The sequence below is a fragment of the Dermacentor silvarum genome, chromosome 4 (genome assembly GCF_013339745.2).
Source record: "Dermacentor silvarum isolate Dsil-2018 chromosome 4, BIME_Dsil_1.4, whole genome shotgun sequence".
In the NCBI taxonomy this organism is placed as follows: Eukaryota; Metazoa; Arthropoda; class Arachnida; order Ixodida; family Ixodidae; genus Dermacentor; species Dermacentor silvarum.
Genome location: NC_051157.2, coordinates 31,512,097 through 31,530,001, shown reverse-complemented (window position 1 = coordinate 31,530,001; position 17,905 = coordinate 31,512,097). Strand labels below are relative to the sequence as shown.

Here is a 17,905-nt window from a genome sequence, read left to right as displayed (position 1 = left end):
AAGACCTACGGTGTGCGGTCGTCAGACCTCTGATGTCTAAACACCGTATGTCTTATAATTGCATCTTGCACCGTGTTTTTTTAATCGTTTTTTTTTTTCGTTCAACAGCTTAGCTAAGGATTACTGGGACAAAGAGTGCATGTCCCATGCGTTCAAATGAAGCCGTTAGGCTTACGTGTGGCACTAGGAGCGAGTGTCATTATCCCTTGTCTTTCTTTCTTTCTCACTTTCTTTTTCTCTCTCTCTTTCTCTCTCCTTTTCTTTCTTTCTTTCTTTCTGTTAGCTCCGTTCGTATTTGTTGCGATATCGCTTTACAATCTTTGAGTTTGTAAAGCATCGGTTGTGATTGTCGATTCCTTTGCACTTCAGATGCCGCTGTTCAATTCCAACAAGTTACTATCCGCCGAGGCAGATGGCCATGGCATCGAGCTGCTAAGATCGAGGTCGCGGGTTTGATTCCGGCCGCGGCGGCCGCTCGAGGCACTTTGCGTGTGTGTTCGAGGGCTTCTTTCATGCTCGGAAAAACACTTTTATGTAGCACGTATTGATCAAACAGAAAGCTGTATCGGAAGTTTCTCGTGTTGCTTTACAATGTTCTCATCGACACTCTTCATCTAACTATAACATCTGAGAAGTTGATTAATCTATTTGACTAATTATGTAATTAGGCGGAATGTAAAGAATAATTTGACTATCTCCAAGCGGCGGCAAACAACATTACCTTGGTTCTGCCCAGCTACGTGACATCTGCATATTTTTAAATCTTGGAGCGTGATTGTTTGGACATCCTGTACACTTCTCGCTCATCGGTATCCCAGAAGTGTCATGCAGTGATTTCTCTCTGCTCACGTTCCAGTCCGACCCTCCTTCGCAATAGTAACCACGCGTCCTTTTTTCTTTTTTTCCTCGGTGAATGGACGCAGGTGCGATTCCCTACAAGGTGTACACGGCAGCGGCTGCTGCGGCTGCGGCGGCGCACGAGGGCGTGCTGACGGAGAAACGCAAACAGCGTCGCATCCGCACCACGTTCACGTCGGCGCAGCTCAAGGAGCTCGAGAGGGCCTTCCAGGAGACGCACTACCCGGACATCTACACGCGCGAGGAGATCGCCATGAAGACGGACCTCACCGAGGCCAGAGTACAGGTGCGTGTGTCTGTCTCACGCGCCAATTGGCTTGGTTCTAGCATATTTTACAGCGGCAGCAGTTCAAGAGCGCGAAAACTGTGTTTGGTGCGTATATGTCCGTCCTCCGACGGCCGTCGACCGTTACTCCGACAACCGTCAGCGTCGTTATCGGGTCGTTAGGTCCACCTAGTTATCCTCACATTCACCCTTCGCCATATTACGCAGGAAAAGACAAACTGTTTCTTGTCTCAAGATGAGCTGTGATACAAAAGTCTCAAGATGTCAAACCGGCAACATGTTCTATTGCTCGCTATAGGCGGCATGTTACGGTATGTTCTATTGTCTGTGCTCGCTATAAGCTGTATGTTACGGCTCTGCTGTTGGCACGCGAAGTATCAGGTCTGCTTGCGCATACCCCTGCGGCAATGTGCGATTGCCAGCTAGACGCAATAGCGGCTGCACCATTTCTTTATTTAATAGATTAAAAACAGAAAACGGGGCGTATTATACTAGTGAGATAGCATCGCTACGGGCTCGCTACAAACTCGGGTAAGCATACACATGTGTCCAACATGCGCATTCAGTCCGGCGAAAGTTCCTTCTTAGTATACACGCTTCGTACAGAAGCTACAGTTTCACGATAAACAGATGTAGTAGATCGCGAGCTTTCGGCATGTCGATCATACATTCCAGACCTTCAGAAACTATGTAGGCCAAGCAGCATTAACATATCATACGGAGGACCACCGGCATTCCAGTTTTGGCGCTTGGTATTGTGTGTGGGTATTGGGCGCGACATGGACTCTGAGAGTGGTGGCGTCTCTGCACGTATTTTCGGAAACCACAGTAGGTACTATATTGTAGCGCACTATGGCGGACATTTTATTGATCGCAATGAAGCTGTTCTTGAAAAGATTGCGGTGTCCACCGTGAGAGCCTGCTGCTGTTGCTGTAAACGAGTTTCGGACCGGATGAATCAGCTGAAGTCTACCGGCCTTTGCACTTTTTTTTTTCTTATATACTTCCGCTGAAAAAAAAATAATTGCATTTATTCGTGAGTCAAAATCGCGCACTGATTGTTTTTCACTCAGCCGAGGCATTACCAAATCTACTGCGTGCAGTCCCAGCATCCTAACTTACTTATAGCCAAGGCCATATATGGGCTTTTCTTCTTCTCAACGTGCAATGCGCATTTATTCCCTTCTTAGTTCTGTTCCTGTCGCTATTCCTAAATTAGCTATGAATCCACACCAACTCACCGATTTGACCATTTTTTGCTTTAGCATGCGTAAGAAGAACTGTTCCGTGGAGGCAGCCACTTTGTCACGATTGCGTGCACATGTTACCGTAGCACAGTCATGAATAAACGTAGAGATATCGCACTCGTCATAGTAATCGTTCTGGCCGCAATAATTTGCTCCTTACTATACGAAAATGCGTCGGCATTCCCCGCTAACGAAGTAGTTCTGTCTGCACGCACCTAATATACCGAAACACGCTATTTACGCGAGTAAGAACGCCAGAGAAGATTATGAAACATTCAGCGCGTTCGATTACATTGCCAACGACAATGAAAGAGCCAGCGCCGCAGTGTGCATATACGCGTGACCGAGAACCCGATAATAGCCCAGAAGCCCTGCATTTTCCGGTTAGCTTGACTCTCTCCAAACGATGCCGTGGAGCTGCACCTCCCCCCCTTCCCCTTCGGCGACTGGCCATTTGAGGCGGGCACCTCGATTCATTGACGAGATCCATTCCAGCGTGGCGCTCGATGATCTCTCGGAAAGCTTCGCGTCCCGCTGTGCAGCAATAGAAACCCCCGCCGATGCTCAGGTTCTTCCCCGCCATCCGCGGTGGCCGCCTTTTCGGCTGACTGACACCAGCTGCCGAGGCAGGTGCCCGACCGCAAGTGGCCCATATTACAGTGTAGCTTCTGGCGTGTACACGGTGAATGGATTGTGGTCGGTCCTGACTCGTGTATATCGAACTAGCGTTGGATGGTAGAAATTCATTCATTCATTCAATCATTCATTCATTCATTCATTCATTCATTCATTCATTCATTCATTCATTCATTCATTCATTCATTCGTTCGTTCGTTCGTTCGTTCGTTCGTTCGTTCGTTTATTTATTTATTTATTTATTTATTTATTTATTTATTTATTTATTTATTTATTTATTTATTTATTTATTTATTTATTATTATTTATGCTGCAAATAATGTCTGTCTCTTTTGGTAATTCCAGTTCAAGGAGTACTATTGTGCCACATACCAAGGGCGATTATTTATAAGCTGTCCATAGAAGGTCTAATAAACTTTTCTAACGAGGTATAGTGCATTTACGAAAATATAACAGTGTGCGTATAACGAGAACATCATAATAGGCAGCCTGCCTGCCACCGAAAGACTAATTTACCCCCTGCCATATGAGGAATCTTAACTTTGAATATGAACTTTCGGTGTATTCTTCCAGTTTAAGGCAAGCCTCATTGCTGTTTATATCGAACGCATGCGATCATATTCGTGACCGCAGAGCTTACACTCGGAAAACAAGTCCACTGCTAAGGATTTCGTACAATACAACTTCGGAATGCATGACGCGTGTAATAATGTAGCGGCGCTGCGGTTAGACGGGGCATAAAAGAAAATGAAAACTTTCATATATTTGTTTTCTCCGCGAACAACCCGTTTCTTTCGTGCCGAATAAGAGTGCAAGCCGAATCTTGAAGACGCAGTTCACTAGGCTAAACAAAATTTGTGCTTGAAATGAAGATTATTATCACATCATAAAGACGCAGATGCGTGTTGGTGCATAAGTGTCACAGGAAGAAACCCCAAAGTAAAACTGTCAAAAGGGACTTCCTATCGGTACGGCATATTAGTTTACAACAGGATGATGGAGTCTAAAAGCAGTAGGCGTACAAATTATTAAAATTACCTAATGGAAACAAGCAATTATACAGTATAACTACTATCCAAATAAAGTTTCTCTTTAGTATCCCTTTAGGCACACCCTTTTTAAATTTCGTAATGTTAACGCTTATCTCCAATTCTGAGCACGTTCCACGGTTAACGAACAATGTAAAGATAAAGGAACGTATTCTGCGTGACGAGCCTTTTGTCGCCTAAACAGTACCTTGCACGGGTATAGGAGGCAATGTGCAAACAAAATCGAAGTGGCACAAACGCGCTGTGAGAGTGACACCGCAGAAAAGGTGGATGCTCGGATTCGAAAAGGACCGAGCGGAGGCCACCCAAGCGTGCTAAACGTTGTTCTGATGCGCTCATGGTGCCGGAAGAAACAAAAAGAAAGAAAGAACGAAAGAAAGAAAGAGAAAAGGCAGCGATAGGGCCAACAACGAATAGGATGAAAAGGAGAAACGGGCACGCAAGAGCATCGCTCTCCCGCATCTTTTGTTTGTGTTCGAACCCGTGTCCAATGGTTCCGGTTCTGTACAAGCGCGGCTCGAGTGTTAGGCCCCCACCGCCACATATCACCCCCCGACTGGTCTGTGGCGCGCACTCGCACACACGCACGCACGCACGCACGCGCACACAGCTAACGCCACCACGTCCTGTGCCACCGTCCCGCCGCGCTCTCCATTCTCTCCGTGGCATGCCTGAAAACTGCATGCTTCCTCGATTTCCCCTGATGAGCCGGTCGAGATAAACGAGCTTATAATAAAATAACAAGCGCTTCTCTTCTCTCTCCCTCTCTTACTTGCTGGCTTGCTCGCTCGCTCCTGCCAACGCTGGGTAGCTGCCGCGAAGTCGGGGTGAGGGGTGGTGGCAGAACTGGGAGGGTACGCTGCCACTGACACGTGACCAGTCCAGAAAGGGTGTCGCGGGAAGAAAGAAGAGGAAGCGGCGGCGGCGGCGGGCAGGGCTGTGAGCGGGTCGCTTGCCGGACAGAACTGCACCGCTGGCAGCAGCAGCAGCAGCAGCAGCAGCAGCAGCAGCAGGTTCAATCTAAGAGAGTGCTCAGTTTTCTATCGGCGCGACAAGCGGACGCACTGTTCAGAGAGAGAGAGAGATAGAGCGTCTGGCCTAAATGTATGTGCGTCCCCGAATGCTCGCTTCTAGCACGCGGGGTAAGAGGAGGGGGGGGGGGGGGGGGGAGCGAGAGGTTGTCCTGTTAAGGATGAGGGAAGAGGGTCGCGACACGGTCTGCTGTCGTGTAAACAGGGTCCGTTATTAAAGCGTCATCCCCGCAGCTCCTCCACTTCAAGTGGAAGGAAAGAAGCACGACGTCCATCACGCGGTCAGCCGCCGGAGGGGGAGACACGCTGTCATGCTGAAGCCATCTGTGCGTGGCTTTGCCTCGCTCTTCGCAGGACAGCCACTCGTGAGCATGTCTTAGAGCTAGTATAATGTGCAATTTATGCTCCTGGACATCATTGCGTTCTGAAGACTGAATATTTGATTCGTCGTGTTACGACAACCTAAACTAAATAACAAGATTTACATCGCTTCCTCTCTTTACTTTGATTCGGTTCTTGACACCTTGTCTCAAACCGGATCCCATAAACATTATTCGAGAAATTCAACGCTATAATAGAAATGAAAGAGAAATTACAGCTGCAGACTAACAGGGGGCAACGGCAAAACCAAGAAAACGTCTTTACAAATGCAGAGGCCTATACTGTGTGATACGCAAATTTCGTTTGTGCCACGAACCCGTGACAATCTATAAGGACATCTGACTTCAGTCTTAATTCGGGGAAATGCGTACAACAATTTATAACCGTAAGCACTTTCCAATACTAAAAGCGACCAGAAAAGGACGACGAAACGGACCTAAGCCAAAGTGAAGTTCACGGTCAGGCCGCCACCGAACGAGGGACAAATTCTAAACTGCGGCCAGCAGCTAAAACACCCGCCCATCAAAGCAGCCGCATCACCAGCGGCACACAAAGGTGACGCCTTATTTAACGCAGGCCACATCTGCGCTCGCCTCACCACACCCAAATCAGAGGCGACAGTTCGCCGCCGCCGGCGGCGGCGGCGGGAAAAGAAAGGGACAGATCGGGAGAGCCGACGCACTCGGGTCTGGCCCCCCGGAAGACAATGGCGGCGGCAGGCGCCACGTTGTAATCAAACTGCCATCTCTGACCGCGACAACAGTACGGCGTCGTCGAGGACGAAAACGACAAGAGGGGCGCCCCCGTCGCACGGCGACACTTGCCTCGACAGGTATAGCGGGGCGCTTTCGCCGCCGGCCTGCGTGTACGCTTGCGCACGCATGCACGTGCCGCGGCACGCGACAACACGCGTTAGTATAGTACGTAGGGCGCCCGCCGCACGGCGCAGCCGCCCGGGCAGCACGTGGCCCTACAAGAGAACTCCTGATTGGTGCACGCGGCGCGAGGCAGCGAGGTCGCGTGCTGCAGCCCGGGGCCATCTGCCGCTGCAGGTCCTTGAAGCTGTCGCGTCTGCTCGATCCGTAATCGTGCATCTGTCTTGCGGATGAAAGCGGGTTCGTTCCCGACGTCTCTCTCAGCCTTCTGTTCGTTGCAGTGAGTTTTCGTTGGCGCGTGAAGGTCCGGAGACGTGCAGAGCCGACCGAGAATGTCCTTGTCGTTCTAACAGCAAAGGCTGTCCTAAGGGGTAAAAAGATAAAATACAAACTTATTTTACCATTGTAGAAACTCGGCCTTTGGAAAAACAATACTTTTATTAATCAGGTCGCGATGGCCGCTATATATAAGACGCCTTTGGCTACCACCTCTGGATTCGAAGGCGAATACATCTATCTGGTTTCGTTAAACCGCAACACATTAGTGTGAAAAATGTAGTCGCAAGAGAGAGAAGTATTCTATACGCCGCAGGTTACCTTTCTATTCACGACTGGGTCTTGAACGATGCTTTGACACCCTGGATAAGTCAGTGCAAGCAAAAATTTTAAGAAGGAAAATGAGAGTCGATCAGCTTGTAGATTCAAATGTAGAAATGAAAAAAATGTAGAACAAACCAATTTATCTTCATTAGTGAGAAGCCTGAAGACAGTTTATATCTTCACGCTGGTGATCTCAAATTGAGTGAACTTTCAGCGGACAAATTTTCCTAATTAAGTACTTCAAAATAGGTGCGTGCAAATATCCAAAATTTCAAATACGAATCGAATAGTCATTGCTTTCTTTTCGAATCGTATTTGATTCGAGAATTCACTATTCGAAATTGTAGAATATTCGGTGCTGCTTGAATGTTGTAAAGGAAAGCAACTGCTACAGTCACGAGGAGAAAGATTGATGCAAATGAAGACGCTGTTTCAGGACACTGCTGCAGGAGAACCGCGTTTGCATGGGGGACATTACTTCTGCACAATAGTTTGAAGACGTTAAGCGTGCCTCGCGCCTTCAAATTTGCTTTCTTGATTTAGAGAAAGCAACGTATTATTTGGCCGATCTTGCCGTGTTCGAAATCCTATAAAACAATCTGCAGTATATACTGCACATAGCTTTTTCAACGAGTACAGCACCCTGTTACGTACATTTGGTGAGGCACTGTTCTTTTATTTCATTACTGTCATTGTCATAATGCACCAGATATGATCGCCTTGTCGTTGTTTATCTTACAGTGAAGCTGTATAGGCCTAGGCCGAACACTCCTGGTCCGACCACAGAAACCCTCTCGCGGAAATATACCTATCGAAAACTCGCGTCTCGTTCACTTGGTATATACTGAAATTCGCATGAAAGGGTACGAATGTATGACTAATAGGTCATGACACCAATAACATCACATGCTCGTCATTCACATCACGATTAGCGATAATAAAATCACGTGTGGCTCATACCCGCATTGGATATGTGGGTATATGAGCCGCCGAGAGCAGGAGCGCGTGAGATTTCGTCGCCGTCGCGCCAACGCCACGGCAGAAGATCGGGAGCGCAAGCGGCAATGTCGGGCCGATCCGGCGGTTCGTGCGGCCGAGCTAGACTAAAACGTAACCAATAATTGATAAATACTGTAATGAACCGTCGGGATTAACCCAGTGATAAACACCGGGGACGCACATTTCAGCTTCGCTGGTTTACCATGTGTACGGGTTGCATGGGCCGTGTACTTTTTTTTTTTTTTCAGGGCCTTTTTCGACCGCTTATATCTCCAAGTATAGCCGACCACCCCCCTCCTCCAACCCCCTTCGGTGTCACTCTGTAACCAACATTTCAACATCTCTATAGCTTCAGGCATATTTGCCTTACATTTTGTGATGTTATCTTAACGATAATGAATGGCTATTGAATAATTGTCGGTAAATTGTCGGAATTGAATATTGTCGGTAAATGTTTACGTTACAGGCTACCCTTGATGCTAATTAAACATGAAAAGCAAAATTTGCAGACTAACCAGAGCAAGCACAGAGGTTTTGCAAGATAGCGTATAGCAACAGCGCTAGTTGATAATTGGCTCCTTGCATAAACACTTCAGTTTTATAATTAAATCACTGTACACTGATTCAAACAGTAGTCTAACAATACAAAAATAAATACTGCAAGCTTTTCCGTTGACCTGACATTCAATAAAAGGCAAAACATGTATTGAATAACATATATCAGCTTTTTTTTTTTCTCTTTGTTTAGAAATCGTATGTATTTGGTACTCGATTCCATATTCGAAGGACGTTTCTCTCGTATTCGAAAATTTAACTATTAAAGCTTTCATATACTAAAGTGCAGCTCACAGCACTTATATATAGAGAGAGATTCAAGCTTTAACGATATGAACATTTATAAATAATAGAGACAACTTAGTTCATGCAGAAAGGAAATTCATTGTAAGAGCAGAAGAAAAGCGTCGTTCGCTTTATTGAGGCAGCTAGACCAGCTCCTCGTGGTGCAACCTCCAAGTAGCTCGAGCGGGGCAGTCGTTTTAGGTACGCCACTTATACGAGCGTGGGCGATCGTATTTAGTGGCCACTTACCCTCCCAGTTCATTAATCACATGCACTCCCTGCAGAGTCGGGTTCAGAACACGTCGCTTCACATCCACTTTCTATACTGTGTGTTATCGGGCGAATCGCGTGTCATGCGAGCCTATACCGGGCCCCACAGCAGGAAGACAGGGACGGTGTATACGAAGAAGCAAGCCAGCGACTGTGGCGGGCAACAAACTACTCGACTGCGCAGTTGGAGACCACTTTTAAGCTAGACTACGATTGATGTTCACCGCGATTAAATCGCGGTATGCACTCGATCGACTCGCTCTTCGGTTCGCCCAGGTCATCTGGCGTCTTTTAGTGCCGACTCGCCGAGTCCGATACGTACCACTGACTCCCGTTGCTTCTGTATACGCCCCACAACGCGAGGCGCTTCCTTCTACGCCTCCGATCGCGCAGCGTGGTTTCTACTTCTGTACGCACCCCCCCCCCCCCCCCCCCTCTTCTCAGTGAGCAGTCCGGGAGCTTTAGAAAGTGGCAGATGTGTGGTGGTCTACTGATGACTGTTTTGCGCCAGGCTCCATCCACCATGCAGCGTTATAGTTGGCATCCTGGGGGAGGAGTGGACAAAAGCGGGGTCGCTTTCAAGGTTTGTTCGACGACCTCACCAAAGCGTGCTTTGAACCTACACACTCGCGTCCGCGATGCGCGCACCGCACTACACCGCAACCTCTCCCCCATCCCCCACCCACTTTTGATCTCTTTTCATCGTCCCTCGGCTAAGGTGCACCGCTCACCCAAGAGCTCTCGGTGTTGCACCCCTCCATACTCGACACCCCCCGCCCTTTTCCGCCGCCCCCTTCCCAAACCTTGTAACCTTTGGCACACACCTCGTGCCTAGATAGAACCCCCTGCTTACCTCCCCCCCCCCACCTCCCATTTCCACCCCCCTTCAAGCTGCCGCTGTCGTCGTCCCGAAACCGGCCTCTGGAAGCGAGCGCGACGCTTGGTTTCACGCATTCAATGCGTCCATTCAATCCCCCGCACCTATAAGCTGCCAACTGCGGCGCCAACAAAGGCACGCGTTCGACCAGAAGCCCTTAGCGGGCAGAGATGTCCCGTTATAAACGATCGCTTAATAAACTGCCCTGTGGCACGCGGAACGTATTGACTGGCGTGCTTGACGGCCACTTTTATGCTGTTAAAAAGCGCCGCTGTCGCTCTTCGTTTTCATTCATAGCATGTGCTCCGCTATCCCTTCTCGTCCACTGGCTGAGTAAATTAAAATGCTATACCCCACGACGACACCCCCATTTCCTGTTCCGCTGTCAGGGTCTAGTATCTGATGGGGTAACGTGCAGTGGATGCACTCACCGCGTTCAATTCGAAGCACCTGCGCTGTTCGCAATCCTGCCAAACAAGGGCCAAGAAAGCCCGTTCCTTGGAAGTATGTGAGCTGTACTATACAGCACGACGCGGAAATGCACAAGCTATTTTTGAGAATCGCCGGTGACAACACATGTAGGCACCTGTATTTAACACGCAAGACGAGTGTAGAGGTTATGGTATGCGCTACCAGAAACAGGGGAGGCATACTAACACCGAATACACTGCCACACGAGGACAAAGAAGACATCAACACAGAGAAGTAATTTTTAGCGTGCTCTAATATATTTATTTGCGCGGCCGCTCTAAAGATTTATTACCGTGCCGCCCCGAAACTCGTAGCAATGACATCATTCTCAATAGACGAGGTAAATGTTACGCGTTTCCTGGACGCAGGAGGGTGCTGCTTTACAATGTAACTATAGGCTGAGGTGCGCACACCCAAAAATTACTAGATGTCACAACAGCAGTTATATTTCAAACAAGAGGCGTTGAAAAAGGGCGCCATGTGAAATATAGCGCTCTTGACATAAATATGGTAAGATAGGTATTGCACGAGCCATGAAAAATCAAAATAAAAAATAGGCAAGTGTTTGCATCACGTACCTAATTATCAAAATTGTCTAATTACGTACCTTAATTAAGCTGGATTGGTGAATTACACTTACAGAAGTCACGCAGTGAGCAGAGGCTTAGCGAGAAAGAAGGGACGCAAAAACGAAAGATTGTTGGTGACGCCACCTCTTGAATTGTGACAGCATCTGCTCGATGTTGATTAACTTCTGATAAGCAAAACATGATTACACGGCAGCCTAAATTGAACAAATGCCCAACCTGACAAGCTTTCTTAAATTTTTCTCGCTTAAGTAAATGACCCAAATATGCGAAAATACTGGGATATTGGTTACATCATGCTGACATTATGGGTATACTGCTGTTTGGGCGCCAGATTTGAATAAAAAAAGTTCGGCCTGCATTTTCTTCGCTCATAAGCGATGTTTTAAAATGTATATCGACCTTTTAAAGAATACTTCACCGGATTGCACTCATCTAGTGTTTCTATTTGGTGTCCTTTTAAAAAGCACGATGAAAGAGAAGCCAGTGTCGGGCTGCACCGATGACAGGCAGGTCTTCTCGGATATAGAGAACGTGAACGAACGCATGTAAAGCTTGCCTGTAAGCTTGCAACCCTCATTTGCACTCGTAGAGCGGCTCAAGTAATATACCTACAGCTCAGCTTGCACAGTGTTTGATGATGATGAGCGGGGAGCTGTGACGGGTTAAACGTTGAAGCTGCGGCGAACTGTGCGGGGAAGGAAGGGTTTGGACGGATGGAGAGGCTCTGTATACGTGTGTATATTACACTACGGGCTACACTCGCAGCGAACGCAACTCGGCGGTTCACTGCGCGCCCGGCGGCGTGACATATGTGACGCGTTTTACGCGCGACAAAGGCCACGCCGAAGCGAGAGAAATGAAAGAGCCCGCTCTCCTCCGCATTCTTTATACTTTCTGTCCCGCCGCCACGGACGATAGACACGGGCACCGTTTCCGCGTCTCTCTGTCCGGCACCGCGAGCGTTAATACCGAGATCGAAATAAAACGCCGCGCGCAGGAAAGCAGTTCAAACACGGCGATGTACAGGACATAACCAGCGACCAGAGAGACAGAAAAAAGAATAGGTGCTGGGGCACTGAAAGAAAGGAGGGGGGGAGGGGGAGGAGGGGGGGGGGGGGGGGGGAGATCGCGACCGTGCTGGGGCATAGGCGCCATAGAACAGAGACGTATCCCGACACGCCGGGGTGATCACCGTGTTGTGTGGCTCTGTTTAACCTCTTCCATAAGTAAGTTATGCGACGGTGGCGCACTAAGTGAAATCCCGTTAGCGAGGTGAGAGAGAGGAGTTCATTCGGAGTTGTACTAGAGGAGGGAGAGCAGGGCGCTGTCACCGTGAGGAAGGGGCGGGGGGCGGGGGGGGGGGGGGGGATGTAAGGGGGGACGCGGATTAGCGGGACGAGGGTGGCCGCGTCGTCAAACTTTGCGAGCAGGTGTGACAGATGGGTGAAGCTGCTGCGGGTTTGCGGGGCGTAACCGTGCGGACTGGCGTGTGTGTGTACTTATGTAAGTGTCGACAATGGACGCTGCAGCGCCCGCACGCTATAGCGCTTGCTTGCTGCGTTGTTGGCGGCGCTCTGGTTCCGAATACGCCGGGGAGATAAGCTTGATTGCTTCCAGTTTGCGCCTGTGTATTATATACCAGAGGGAATGGTAATGAGAAGGCGAGTAGATATGCTGCGAGTGCATTCGTATTGTTATTGCATCCTGGTGTTGAATAGCGCACGAGACGGGCATGCGCTGGGGCTTGTCGCAGGTGCAAACCCAGAAAAAAAAAAGAAAAGAAGGAAAATGGAGGCTGCTCTGCAAAGTGCTGAGGTGCGCAGAGTTCATTTTCTTTTCCTTTTTTTTTCTTTTTTTTTCATGTAACCTTGTGAATCAAATTTCTTTGTAATGACCCGATGCCTCCTAAACTGTTGATACGTTAATGAAATCGAATCAGGCTGTCCACTTCGGAAAGCCTTCAGCGTCGCTGGAGGAAATAGAGAATCACTGGTTTTGTTAATAGAACGTGGTATAAATGGCAACAGGTATGCATGAGTCGTGCGCTAGAATTTAGAACTTGCGAGACACCAATGTGTGGCTTGCTCACTCGGCTCTCTAAGCACTCAGCTGTAGTCTTACCAAAAGAGAACGAGAGATAACAAGGAGATGAAAGGCAGGGAGGTCAACCAGACGAGCGTCCGGTTTGCTACCCTACACTGGGGGTAAGGGAAAAGGGGAATAGAAAAAGGAAAATAGGGAGAGAGAGAGTACTGAGTACACGTGGATGATGCACAGGGACACTATAAGCACTCTCTTAAACCGGTGCACTTCAAGTAGTGTACTAGTGCACGAATTGCTTTTTGTGCCAGTGACGGGTGTAGCCACATAATCCGACTCAGAGAACGGTCTCGACTCCAGTCGGCTCAAAGTTTGCCTGAGAGTCTGTTCAAGCTATACGTGTCTCAACAGTGACTCTTCGCTACACCTTAGAGCTTAGTTCATTCAAGTTAGATTCAAAGCGCACAAGATTTAGTGCACGAAACTCTTCTCATCAACAAAGCTAACCACGGCCACACCGAGAAGCTGATAGCAATTGAAAATTGTGGATGTTCGAAAGAGGAGGAGGCAATAAACGTGAACAGAAGCTCCAGTCGTCCGATCTGATCAATCTAGAAAAACTATGTGTGTGTAAAAAAGCGGGTGTAGTGCAGGGAAAAGAAACGGACAGACAACGAATCTGCTGACAGTCTTGCGCGCTAAGCTACAGACGAACGGCGATGGAAGTACTTGAAAACTCTTAGTGACTTGCTAAACGTATAACTAATCGTATGATGTAATAGGACCACTAGGATAGCTCAGTGTGTACGTGTTGGTGGAACTGGTGACTGGAAACATCCTGCCTCTATTTCTTGTACGTAGTCGCCTTGTCGATCTCTCTTCGCATTGTCAATGACACGGCACCCGCTCACGCCTTGTTTAAGATTTTTGGCATGTTTAGTGCCACATAAGAGGGCGCTCAGGCGCAGCATGCAGTTCCCGGTGTACTTGCGCAAGACTATACAGATCCACCTGAGGCTGACATGATCCTCCTCGTCCTCCTCCATAAACGACTGCGCTGATAGTTTTCTTATGCGCTGTTCATCGCTTCGAACAAAGTGTAGCTTCCGAAAACTCACCACGTATACTAATTAATCTTGCCTTCGGATGAAATTCAGTATACAGGTTCTCTATACCAGTATACAGGTTCTCGAAATTTATTTTCGCCAGTGTACAAAGTGACTGCAGTGCCATCGCATCTTCGTGACATCACGTGCTCTGTAGCTTGTATTTATATAAGCCTCGCGTCTGAAGACAGTGCACTGGTGCACGCAAAATGGAGGGACAGGCGAGCGAGCGACCAGTCTTTTCATAGTCTTCATCTTTCTTTTGCTTCGCATCGGCGTCGCCGTCGCGTTGTCGTGGAAAAGCGAAAGGAAGGAGCCCCCCCCCCCACTAGTCGGGAAAACGCTCTCCCTACACGTATCGAGGCTGCCAGGGAAGAAACGGTTTGCGTACAGCGCGCCAAGGAAAGCTGCAGCGAATCCCCCTCCTCTTCCTCGTTCTCGACCCCCTCCTTCCCCATTCTTCCCCTCGTCGGCCTAGACGACGAGGCGCGCGGGCGAATAAATCTTCGTTTGCTGAGCGGGCGAGTAAGAAACGAGCAGAGACGACGGTGAACGAACGGGGCCAAAGGAAGAGGCGCGGGCGACGCGACGCGCAGCGCAGCCAAAGAGAAAATGAAAAAAAAAAAAAAAAAAAAGAGGAGGAGCGCACAGCCTCTTCCCTTTAATTTCCGTCTATTACGGCCCTCTTCTTAATGGACTGCCTCCGTTTACTTATTCATCTATCACAGCTCCTTTTTTCTCCCTCCGTCTCTCGCTCTTTCGGTCCTCTATACACGCCGGGCTCTTTGCGCTGTTTCAGCCCTTTGCAACCGACGCCCACTTTCACTTTCGGTCTTATCTCCTTTCCCCGTTTTTGCGATCCCTTTCTATAAGGTGCGCGTCTTGCCTCGTAGCGTCTTTTGTTCTCTTTTTTTTTTCTTACTTCATTTTTGTTTCGTTTTATATTGCTCCGAGTTGGAAAATTGTTCTGCAAGGACGCCGAAAGTGCGTCGCCTGCCCGTTCTCCTCTTGGGTATCTCTCGGGAAAAAAAGAGAATAACCATGATGCAACAACTCCTGTGTCGCCCTTCCCTTCCCCTTTTTTTTTCTTGGGAGAAGGGGGGGAGGGGGGGTGGGTGTTCGAGGTTGCATCGAAGAGCGCACACTTTGAACCGGTGTGCAGGATAAGGTCTTACGAAAGGGCAGGTGCATGTTATTGCATGCCCCCCCCCCCCCCCCCCCTTTCTACTTTCCTTTTTTTAATGTTTTTTGGTGATGCACTGCGTAAAGTGTCCGTGGTGGATTCTGCACACTTTGTTTAGTGGTCAGTTCGCGGATCGCGTGAATTAAATGGTGGAGGCAACAAAATGTAGTATAGGTGAAAAACCGTCGGCAGAGAATGTCGTGGAGCGCTGTAAACACGGTTAGGTGTTTTTATTGCTATTTTCTTTTCTGTTAACTGTGAGGCATATGGCGCATATTGCTTGTAAGTGCATTCGGGGATTGCGCGTGTTATAACGTAAAGGAGAATGTTCCCTACAGGTGGTGTTTTTACGCAAAAGTGGGCGCATGTTAGCGTCCTTTGGGTGCTTCTTGACGCATTCAAGAGCTGGCCCTTCACGAAAGTCGGGATTTGCATCATTTATGATTGAATTTTTTTTAAACCCTAAAGGCAGTTTCCGATATTGTTTGGTCTCTCAGGCCGTGAGTATTATCGTAAATATACATAAGTGATGTCAATAACGTTTAGAAAACTGCGTCTTGGTGGCTTTGAGACGAACAAGTTTGACGGCACCAGTGCATCCGCGACCGATTCTTATTATGCATTTTTCTTCGCCGCCTGAGGACAAATATCTAAATATTGCTGGCTGCTGGCTATCCATAGTTTTCAGTTAATCAGTGAACCATCGTTCTTAGTTTTTTACGCGCATTTAAGCGTGAGTAGCGAGGCTTCAGATAATATTGCTCAACAGCGAGCACGGTTAAAAAAAAAGAAGAAAAAAACATTTGTATGTACATAGTGAGAGAATACTATGTTCAATATACGGGTCGATCCGCATTAGCACAAAATGTTGGCAACTACACAAATGCTTACAGCATTAGCTTATTCAGCCACAGGCCATGCACAAACGTTTAGAAACTTCTCTTCGTCAAACCTCGTCACGACTCAGAAGTGGTGAAAGGAGGTCCCTTTGTCAAAACATTGACTCGCGGCTGAGGCTTCTCTCGTTCCCTCGCTCTTAGCTCCTGGCACGAGGGCACGAAATCCGCAAACCCTGCCAAACCAAGCCAAGCACGATGCGATCAAAAAACGCAACGTCCACCGCGACGCTTTTTTCTAATAAGAGAATCGAGGGTTAGAAATGTAGCATTTGGAATTCTACCTGGAGAATCTCAGGGGTACTTTCGACAATATCTGAGCATTTCTCTCGATGAAGCATCAAAACGTGGGGAGGATGGTTCGAGAAATGAGAAGCCGGACTCTAGCATCGTTTGTAGAGTACGCGCAGTCGATTATTATTTCCTAAGGAAGCACTACGGATATTCGATTTCGGAGCCAGAGCAGGCTAACGCGAAAGCTGCGGCGGACGGCCCTAATCAAAACAAATTTTGATAGTCTACAGATTGTCTATCGACGTCTTGTAGACGTCTTTGCTTTCTTTTAGACTCGTTATTTTGGCTATGCAATTTCAAATCACAAAAACGTTGACAAGTGCATGTCCACTGTATATTGCCTATAGACTCTCGGTAGAATGGTTGGGATGTTTGCAGATCCTTTAAGACATACCAGGACAAAAGGTGTAAAGCTGGCACAGGCAGTCAGTCCACATCCTTTCAATAAACAATGTGTAGACCTCCGCTTAAAAACGTCTACAAGCTTTCTATAGAGCGTCTAAATGAGTTTCTGAGGAGAGTTTTTGTCTTCTTGAGTGCTGTGAGAGGGAATTCAATTTTAGCTAGTCACAAAGAGCGCAAATATTAGATGTTAGCAAAATAAAGTGGTTATTTTACGCGATGCATAAATCTAGAGTGACGTCAGCAAGCGCTTGTGTTCAAGTCCTACTGTCGTCGGAACAATTTGTTTTGATCGTTTATTTTACCTATAGAGTAGTCCACGTGACGACTTCCGATTATGTATTTTCGCCACTTCAAGTGTTCCAAACAGCAAGTCTATACAATACTTGGCCATGAGCCATCAATTGTGCGGGAAGGAGACGCGTATAGCACGCGTATTAAAGGGACTGGAGGAATATATATTTGGATAAACTATATAATAGTGTAGAATGCACTTATCGAATAACAAATCAGTCAATATTTCAATCCTTCTGTCAGCGAAAGCTTTAGGAGACAGAAACAACGCGCGAACAATTGCTAAGTGGCGATATAACCGGAACATTTTCAAACCAGCTCTTCATGACGTCATGTATTTTGACAGTCTGCTCGGAGTTGCTCAAATGTTCATTAAAATAAAAACAGTACGTCGCTTTGGAAACCAAGCAGAGACTCAAGCTTGCTACCTTTAACAACTTTCCTGGCGCAAACAAGGAAAGAAAGAAAGAAAGAAAGAAAGAAAGAAAGAAAGAAAGAAAGAAAGAAAGAAAGAAAGAAAGAAAGAAAGAAAGAGAACCTTTATTACGTTTAATGACGTCATTGGCGTAGCATTTCAGGCGCGAAGTTCGAAAATTGCAATTTTTTTTATTCGATGTCTTTCCGCAGAGGAGAAGAAATATATTACGAAATACGTAAACGTAAATAAATATAGTAAATTA

At 47.5% G+C, this 17,905-nt stretch overlaps 1 protein-coding gene across 2 annotated transcripts in view; it reads left to right on the top strand.

The window, feature by feature from the left end:
• LOC119449715 (paired mesoderm homeobox protein 2A) overlaps positions 1-17,905 on the top strand; it is an 80,393-nt gene that overhangs the window by 36,445 nt on the left and 26,043 nt on the right. For both annotated transcript variants that reach the window (XM_037712953.2, XM_037712952.2), the window contains exon 3: positions 924-1,144. In XM_037712953.2, coding sequence (XP_037568881.1) covers positions 924-1,144 — 221 coding nt within the window. The remainder of the gene's footprint in view (positions 1-923; positions 1,145-17,905) is intronic.